Below are 10,288 nucleotides of genomic sequence, written 5' to 3' on the forward strand. Positions count from 1 at the left end.
AAAGCCAACGGCCATAGCGTGCTGGTCACACCGGTTCCCGTACGATCACCGAAGTTAAGCAGCATCGGGCGTGGTGCAAACTTGGATGGGTGACCGTTTGAGAACGCCACGTGCTGTTGGCTTAAAAGAGCAAAAAAAAAAAAAAAAATGAGAACAAGACAAAGTAAGAACCAAAAACAAATCTTGTTCTACTGTCGACCTGAGGCAGCTCGACGAGAATGTGAATTTCACTGCTTCTGACCTGGCCACTCCAAAGATGTTAGTCACTGGAGCCCAGTTCAGGAGACAAATCGTTCCCATCGAATAAAAAGATGGACTCAGGAAGACCTTCAAGAATTGATGTGGTGCTATATTATAATAAGTGGAACAACCGAAATTCGAATATTTATCCCTAAGGAATCGGGTAGAATCTCGGATAAATTTTTAAAATACTCCGTAAGTAGCCTTGTTGTGTTTAATGATAATAATAATAATAATAAAGTTAACGTCTATTTTTTTTTCGAACGGCAGCTGCTGCTCTTGCAAAAAAAAAAAAAAAAAAAAAATTTATTTATTTTATACGGCGTTAAAAAATTATGTAAAAAAAAAAAAAAAAAAACAAACGATTACGTAACTTATGTAGAAAACATTTAAATAAATAAATAAATAAGTGGAGAAGAGAGTTTATTAACTTGTTATTAAATAATTTTAGTGTGATTCAAATGAGGAAAGAAAAAGAAAAATGAAAAAAAAAAAAAAAAAAACCGTGACTAAATTCGACAAATTTCCAGAAAGTTAAAGTTTTTTTAAAAAAAAAATTTGTTTTGGTTTAATTATTATTATTATTAATTATGGAATATCGCGGATTCCTTATGCGACATTGTTTATTAAACATTTATAAATTGAAATGTTAATTAAATGCCGATGCGATTAGTGAATGGCCTAATCCTATAACACAATCATGCTTTTCTTTTTCTTTTTTTTTTTTTTTTTTATAAATAAATCAGTATCGATACGTCTTCCATGTTTGTTAGAACGAAAAGGAAAAAAAAAAAAAAAAAATTTTTTTATTTTTCCAACGATTGGGGGGTCTATGAGTAATTATTGGTTTTAATAATAATAATAATAATTTATTTCGTTTGTCGACGCGTTTGTTTGTTAAAAAAAAATAAAATTTTTTTTTTGGGTTGATTGCAGTGTTCTGAGGCAATGACCAGTTGGACTGAAAGAATGCACCGTAGGGCTGCGACATTTAGTAATGTGGTTACATCTTGTGGACATCCGTCCGTTCCGTACCCGAGACGTTTGGAAAAGTGAGTCGGAAAATTTTTTTTTACATTTTCACATTGGGAAAGTTTGGTCGTGACGACGCCTTTACTATATATTTAACTCATATCGTACATTTTTTTTTTTTTTTTATTTATTTAGAGTCAAATTTGGTGTTCCCATCGATGAAGTGTGCAAAAACGACATTCCCGGATCCCTTTTGGTTCTCATATTGAAATTGAATAAAGAAGCGCCGGAGAAAAAGGATGTTTTCAGAGCTCCCGGACATCAGGGTAACATGAAAAAACTCATACATTTTTTACAGGTACCTTTTTTTTACGCACACGCACGCAAGCACTCGTTCACGCGTACGAAATGTATGCGCGTATTTCTAATTTTTCTCTTTTTTTTTCGATTGTTTTCTATGGGAAAATTTGCGAAGGCTGGACGTCTCGTCAACATGGATAATTTTTCCGTTTACACGATCGCATCAGTTTTGAAAAAATTTTTGAGGAAATTACCAGGAGGTATTTTCGGAAGAGAGGGAGAACAAGAATTATTTCACGTCATCGAATTGGAAAACGTAGACGAACAGAGAAACATGATTCACAGGTGAGAGAAAATTTAAGGTTTTATAAGAAAACGTTTCCGGTTGTGCAAACGTCGCGATTGACCATCCATGGTGGAAATTGTTTTTTTTTTTTTTTACAAATTTACATATTTGTAAATGAATGCTTGTGTAATTGGATTTGTTGCAATTATTGTTTGTCGTTGACGTCTTCGTCGTCATACCCATGCAAAGTCATTTTACATTATCTATTATTTCAAATACCAAAAAAAAGTCATTCTTTGATCGTTGACGATTCGATTTATTTTCAGGTTAATCGTGTCTTTGCCGATACACACACAAAGGTTGCTCGTACTACTATTTGGCACGTTCAGAGTCATAGCCACGAATTCGGAAAGGTGTCAAACGGGTATGACGTCCGAAGCATTGGGAGTATCCGTGGCTCCGAGTTTTTTTCAAACGTGCGTTTCCGATGGGAAACAAGCGAGAATGGAAGACGTGCAAAGATTTAAGGTACGTTTCTCCCTTTCCCCCTTTCCCCTCGTTTCCGCGACAATAGTTACATAGAATTAAATGTTATAAATATGACTTTTATATGGAAAAAAGAAAGGGTTGAAAACTTTAGAACCAATGATTTTTACTGTACAAAAAAAAAAAAAAAAAATGTAACGAACACATACATATTATTAGGATAAATGTAAATGTTTAATTTGATTTTCGTTTATTAACTTATTTATTTATTTATTTAATTCAGGTTGCTTTTTTCCTCCTATGTATACTAATAATAAATTTGTATAAATGATTGTAAAAATAGTACTTGGTGCTGCTGTTGCTGCTGCTGCTGCTGTTACTTCTGCTGTCTTCGATACTGTCACTACTATTATTTCATAGTCGTTTTACATGAAAGTGTAAATTATAATGATGTTTAATTGTTTGTAACGTGTGTGTGTGTGTGTGTGCGTATCAGTCGGAAAATTGAATGAATTATTTTAAATTTTCCACGTAAACCGGTGGTGCATTTATGTACATAAGCAAATTACGCGAAATTATAAATTTTCGGATTATTAATAAATTATAAGGCTTTTGTTTTTTTTTTTTTTTTTTTCGAGCAAAGCTATTAATATATATATAAACGTATACATTAGCATCGTATACAAACATATATTATACATATATATATATATATATTATTTTTTTCTTCTTTTTGTTTTATCTTTGCATTTTGTGTAGGCTGAAATAACGGTAAGTGTAGTTATTTAATATTATTATTATTATTACCGAAAACCTGCCGGATCCGACGTCATTTCATTTCCCCCCTCTCTCTCCTCCCTCTCTGTCTCTGTCTCTCCCATTACGATGGAGAGATAATAATGACATTGAGAAAAAAAAATAATAATAATAATAATAGGAACAACAATTATCATTACCCTGTAATTTTTTTGTTTAGTTTTGTTGTTTTTTATTATCATTAAAAATAATAATATTATTATTATTATTATTATTATTATTATTATTATTATTATTATTATTGCGCCGTGAAACATAGATAGATGGATAGATAGATGGATAGTTGTAAAAATTGGTGTCGTTGTTATTATTATTATTATTATTATTTTTTAAATGTTTAATTTTTAAATATTTGAAATCAATTAAAAGTACGATCGTGAAATTTATTAAATTAATTAATTAAATAATTATTTAATTAATTGCCGTTCGTTTGCGTTTCCTATGCAATGTTTTTGTTTTTCCTTCTTTTTTTCTCTTGTAAAACAAACGGTGTAAATTTTTCCGTTTGTTTTTGTCCTGTTTGTCGTCCTTAAAACTCAATCGAAAAATTGTTGTTGTTTGTTTTTTTTCGTGCAACAAAAAGGGTTGCAATTTTCACTTGAAACAAATTTTTTTTTTTTTTTTTTGTAAACTTTTCCTATTAAATTTCTCGATAAACCGGAAGTAAACTTTGATGATGATAATGATGAAAAAAAAAATTTTCCACACGTGTACGCGTCAAAGTCAAAACAAAACTGCAATTCCTAAGGTTTAATTAAAAAAAAAAAATAATAATAATAATAATTGTTTTAGCTTTAAAAATTTATCGTTTGAATTTCGTTTTAAAAATCTCTTAATTTTTTTTTTAACGAATTTCCCCCTTCCCCCCCGAAAAAAAAAAAAAAACAGGAATAAAATTTTAATTTATTTTTTATTTTTACAATTTACAGGTGGCGACGAAAATAATGAAGTTCATGATCGATAATTTTGGTGTGTCGAATTTATTCGGGAGGGAAAATTACGAATACTACGCAAGAATCACGGGAAGGATATTGAAAGTGGAAGAAGATTGGATATACAATTTCCGATATCCGCCTGATTGTTTCGTTTCCCGTAAGTTCTTCCAGTTTAAATTGGTGTTGTCGGTTAAAAGAAGAGATAATACTATCGAACAATCTTCTTTCATAGACCTCGTCTGATGATGATGATGATGATAATAATAACGCGGAATGATTTCCTCTGCGCGTTTAATCGGTGTGCTTTATCAATTATTATTATTATTATTATCATCATCATTATTATTTAAAGTTCTTTTTTGAAAAAACGGAAAAAAACGCGAGGGATCTAATCGTACGTTTTGTTGGGTGGGAGGAGGAGGGGAATCACCGGAAGTGATCGGAAATGGATTTAAAAAAAAAAAAATTTACCGCTAACCGGAAATGAAAAGTTTTTTTTTAAATTTAATTTACGCACAATATGACGATGGTACTTATTTTATTTATTTATTTATTTATTTATTAATAGAATTTTATGGAACTATTTTTTTTTTTCCCGTATATTGTATGTAAAAAATTAATTATGTATGTATTTGTAGAAATTTCAATTTATTTATTTATAATTAATAACGTTTTGCCAGAAGAAAAAAAATTGTATTAAATTTTATATGTAGCAGTGGTGGGTGTAAAAATATTATTATTATTATTATTATTATTATTATTATTATTATTAATAATTTATTTTTGTTTTTAATAATATAAAATGGTGATGATGATGATGATGTAGGAGGAGGAGTAAACATCACATGTTGGATGGATTATGTATAAAATTGTTAAAAAAAATTATTATTATTATTATTATTATTATTACACCTACCACTGTCTGTCTATTCTGTCCTAATATTTGTTAAACGTTAATTATAGGAGTATTTAGGAAAAAAAATAAAATGGAGAAGAAGAAGAAGAGAAAGAAAACAAAACAAAAACCGATTTCATTATTTTTTTAGGTCAATTCTCTCAGGGGGACAGATATTGGATCACTTGCGAAAAATATGATAATTCAAAGGGAAAACTATACGACACAGTATAGTGACCGGATAAACAAAAAAAAAAGGAAGAAGAAAAAGTGTGCGTGTGTGCGTGTGTGCGTGTGCGTGGGTTGCAAGAAGAGAGTGCGTATGTTATGTGTGTATGTTAGAGTTTCCGGTCATCTCACCCATCTCTTTCCCCCACCCGCCCCCCGCCCCCCGCCCCCGGCTTTCTTTCAAGAAATGTGCGTACATAAAAGACTAAATTTTTTTTTTTTTTGTTACTAATTGTAAATGTAAATTATTATTATTATTATTATTATTATTATTATTATTACCATTAATTTTTTTTTTTTTTTTTTTTAAATTTAATTTGATTTTAAAGTACAACAAATGTTTACTGTTATTATTATTAATAATGATTGATTGAAAAATTTGTGAGTGAATGTGTGAATGAATGAATGAATGAGTGAGTGAGTGAATGAGTGAATTAAAAAATTGTATTAAAATAATAATAATAATAATAATAATAATAATAATAATAATAATAATAATAACGTTTGCTTTAAAAAAAAAAAAAAGGAAGAAAGAAAATGAATTTATTTTGTTGTGGTTTTTTTTTTTTTTTTTTAAAAAAAAAGTTTATTATTATTATTATTATTAATTTGAAATTAATAACGAGTTATTAACTGTTTTTTAAATTAATTAATTAATTAATTAATTATTTAATTAATTATTTATACAATCGTACGAAGTACAAAAAAGTCATTCAAATAAATGTAATTTTTAAAAAAAATTGAAAATTGAAAATTATTTAAAAAAAAAAAAAAAGAGTTGTATGTATGTGGTATATAAATTTTGTAATTTTAATAATTTATTTTATTGTTTTAACGATTGATCGATCGATATATCGATCGATATATATATATTGTATTTATGTAATAATTTTTTTTTTTTTTTTCAAAAAAAAAAAAAAGTTTGTAAATAATAAATAATGTCGTTTGAAAACACGTGTTTTGTTTTCTTGCGATTATTATTATTATTATTATTACTAATGTTTTATTATTATTATTATTATTATTTAAATTGTTTAAATAACGGAAATGAATGACAATTTTAATTTGTTTTCAATTTTTAATTTTTAATTTTTTGTAATAATTTGTAATTTTTAAACGTTGAAAAAAATTTTTTTTTTTTTTTTTTTTTTTTTGCATTTCAATTGAAAAATGATTATTATCATTATTATTATTATTTTTACAAAAAAAAAGAAAATTTTGTATATTTTTATATTTATACTTGAAAGGGCACAAATGGAAAAAATAATAATAATATTATTAACTTTGATTAATAAATTAATTAATTAATTAATATTTTTTTTAAATGTATTTTTAAGCATCGAGTTTTTTTTGCACAGTTATAATTATCATTATTATTATTTGTTTTCTTTTTTTTTTTATATTAACTCTACTAGTTGCGGAAATTTTTTTTGAAAAAAAAAAAAAAAAAAAATTTATTTTTAATGCTTTTGCATGATGTATTAAAAAAATAAAATTCTTCTGCTTTTATTGAGGGATGATGGGAATAAATTATTAATAATAAACGGGAGGGGAGGGTGTGACGTCATACGGTGAGTAAATCTATTGAATTTTTTATTATTATTAATTATTTTGCATTTGAGCACATTTTATTTATTTAGTTATTTATTTATTTAATTTTTTTTTTTATTTTTGTTTGTTGTTTGTTTGTTTTGGGGGATTTTAATTTTTTTTTTTTTTTTGTTTTATTTGTTGGACTTTAGCAATGAGCCAACAGGAAGAAAGTCAAAGCACTCCGGCGTTGATACACTTGCCAGAATTATCCGGAGAACCTTGTAACGCATCCATGAGCATGATTCCAAAAACAAATTTGTTGGAAAGTTATACGAGGTTATCGATTAGTTTGGAAGAAAATGGACTCTTTAAGGTTTGCCAATAAAAGAAAAAAAAAAAAATTCGTTTTACGTTAATTTCGAAAAGGTTTAACCGTTTGGTACCACTGTTTACATACAGGGTTCTTCGAGATCGTCAAGTTCGAGCGTTACAATAAGTCATCACATGACTCTAGAAGAATTAAGAGCCGTTAATCGATATGCAGAAAGCACAAAAAGTTTGTCGTATTTGCCTCAGGTATTGTGAAAGAAATGTAATTATGTTTTGAAGGGATAGATGGCGTCGTTATACCATGTAAACTTTTGACCTTTTCGTACCACGCAGGTTCACGAAAGACAAACTGCCAGAATGAGAACTAGATCCGAATGGTTTCTATCCCCTCTCATCGCTCCCGGACAATTGCTCTATGCCATCGACAGCGATCCGACGTCTATATATTTGTTGAGGAGCTCATGCAGTCGGTCATCAGCTGGTAAAGAAAAGAAAAAATTTTTTTCAATTTTTACAAGGGTTCTATTTATATTAGAAGGGATGGGGGGGGGCTGGTACCACTGGGTGTTAAAAGAGCCGGTTGTTTTTTTTTTTTTTTTTTTGTAAATTTTGCTACCTCTTTAACAATTTTTTATAATGTAGATTATCGTTTGTTGAAAATGCTTGCAAAAAAAGGAGGGACGGGATTATCGGCGAGCGCGGAATCTATACACAAAAGGCCGAGCATACGTCGAAACAATTCGAGACACGTGCACAGGACGTCGAGCAAAAGGAACAAGGAAAACGGTTCGACGAAAAAACACAGTCCCTCGGGATCGTTTAAAAAATCTCATCACCACCAGGACAAACACGAGGGCGGTGGGAAAACATTAAAACTCCTGAGTTCGGACGTGAAACAAATGAAAATGAAAGAAGAAACCACCGGAGCGGAGCCGCTCAAGGAGGGAAGGATAAACGCGAACGCGGGAAGATTTTTAAAAGAAGACAACGGAAACGGAAACGGAAACGATGGCGTCCTGGGAACCCTGTACGGATCTCAAAATTCAATGCAAGATGCTTTCGGGAATTTGAGTCACGCTCAAGATGTGAGATTGTTGAAAATGACGTCACTCGATTCGAAATCTTCCAACGTTGGGCAAAGCATGTATCATCATCATCATCAAAAGAAAAACAGTTTGGGGGGTTCGAGTTTTCCGAGTGACGAAACGAATTCAAATTCGCAATCGTGTAAGCAAATGAAAGTTGATGACGTCAAAGGTGACGAAGTGTCCGATATGGACGTTACCACTTATCACGTTAATCTAACGTATAAGCCTAGGATATAATTTATTATTATTATTATTATTATTATTATTACAATTACAATTAAAATTATTATTATTAATATTATAAACGAATTAAAGAAACGGTTTTACGGTGAACCGTCAAGTTTTTTTTACACTAGATAATAATAATAAAACTAAAATAATGATAATGTTTCAATCGTTATCATTGTTATTATTATTATTATTATTAAATATTATTTACACGAATCGACTGCCTTTGCCATTATTTTATTATTATTATATTTTTTTTAAGAAACAAGACAAAACAAAAAAATAATTTTAATGTTTATAACGAATCAAAAACAATTGGATTGCATATGTACATACAAACATACAAACAAACAAACATTTTATTACTTTTATTACTCAAAAATACAAACAAAAAACAAACAACAGAAAGCGAATTTATGTAAGGGAAAAAAATCGTTTGCTGTTGTTGTTGTTGTTGTTTTTGTTTGTTTTTATGTATGAACGGTAGGAAATTGTTAAAGTAAGAAAAGGATAGAGAAGAAGAAAAGAGAGAGAGAGAGAGAGAGAAGGAAATATTTTATGGTTAAATAAAAGAAAAAAACAAAGTAAATGTTGAGCTTACGAGCCCGTTTTTTTTTAACGTGTTAATATATACATATATAAATATTTTATTAATTAATCGTAATAATAAATTGTCATTAATTAAACCAAATAATTAATTAATTAATTAATAATAATAATAATAATATTTATTTATTACACGTTCGAATGAATAAATGAGGGAGGGGGGGATTAAGAAACCGTTTTTTGGTGTGATTCGTATAAATTTTTGTTTTTTTTTTATTAAATGATAATTATTATTATTAATAATAACGGTTCGGATTATTATTATTATTATGCTAAATACGAGAACTATGTACATTCCATAATAAAAAATAAAAGGGAAAAACATTTATTATTATTATTATTGAATTTTTATTTAATGAAAATAAGACACGTAGTTTTGTTTTGTTATTAAATACCGTTATTATTAATATTATTAATTATTAATTATTATTAATTTATTTTTAAATTTTAAAAAAGAAAATGCCAAAGTCGTTATTATTTATTATTATTATTATTTTTGTTTTTTTTTTTTTTTTTTTTTTTTTGTTAATTAAAATATTGAAAATATGAAAACGAAAATAATAATAATAATAATAATAATAATGAAAATGAAAATAAAAAGGGACCAATTTTATGTTTTTTTTATTAATTAATTAATTTATTTTTTATTATTATTATTATTATTATTATTATTATTTGTATTTTTTATTTATTTATTTTATTAAAAAAAAATAGAAACGAAAAGAAAATGATTGGCATTCCATGTTTAAAAAAAAAAAAAAAAAAAAAAAAAAGGAAAATTCTCGAGCTTTTAATGTAATTTTTAAAAAGGGGAGGGAGAAGGGAGTGAAAAGGCGGGAAGGGGGGTAGAAGAGAGAAAATTTTCATTTTTTTACTTTTTTATAATTATTTACATAAAAAAATTCGTACTCGATGTTATTTGCGAGGCCTTTTTTTTGCATTTAAAAAAAATAAAAACATTATTATCATTATTATTATTTTGTTTTTTTTTTTCTATTAAGAAAAAAGTCATAAGAAGAAGAAGGGAAAGGGGACAGGGGGGAAAGGGAAAACGAAAAAAAAAAAAACATTTACTGTGCCAATTAATTTAAAAAAAGGAAAAAAAAATTTCAATTGAATTTTCTTACTACGTTGTTTTCATCATTATTATTATTATTAATAATATTATTATTATTACTACTATTACTACTATTAGTATTTTAATTAAAAATGGACGATTTGAAAATAATAATTTGTAAAAAACTAAAAAAAAAAATTAAAATTTTCGCCAAAAAAAAAAAATTTTTAATTATTTATAATAATAATTATTATTATTATCGTTTTTGTATAAATAAGACAAACACAC

At 27.5% G+C, this 10,288-nt stretch overlaps 1 protein-coding gene across 1 annotated transcript; it reads left to right on the forward strand.

The window, feature by feature from the left end:
• Nucleotides 1–1,188: 1,188 nt before the first annotated feature.
• Phum_PHUM087190 (T-cell activation Rho GTPase-activating protein, putative) lies at nt 1,189–8,346 on the forward strand (the record flags this gene model as incomplete). The annotated part of the gene is made up of 9 exons (XM_002423779.1): nt 1,189–1,292; nt 1,408–1,570; nt 1,688–1,857; nt 2,125–2,326; nt 4,030–4,192; nt 6,901–7,064; nt 7,151–7,267; nt 7,355–7,502; nt 7,664–8,346. The coding sequence occupies 9 exons, from the start codon at nt 1,189–1,191 to the stop codon at nt 8,344–8,346; spliced, it is 1,914 nt and encodes a 637-aa protein (XP_002423824.1).
• Nucleotides 8,347–10,288: the final 1,942 nt, after the last annotated feature.

This window comes from Pediculus humanus, genomic scaffold (genome assembly GCF_000006295.1).
Source record: "Pediculus humanus corporis 1103172107436 genomic scaffold, whole genome shotgun sequence".
NCBI classification, from domain to species: domain Eukaryota; kingdom Metazoa; phylum Arthropoda; class Insecta; order Psocodea; family Pediculidae; genus Pediculus; species Pediculus humanus.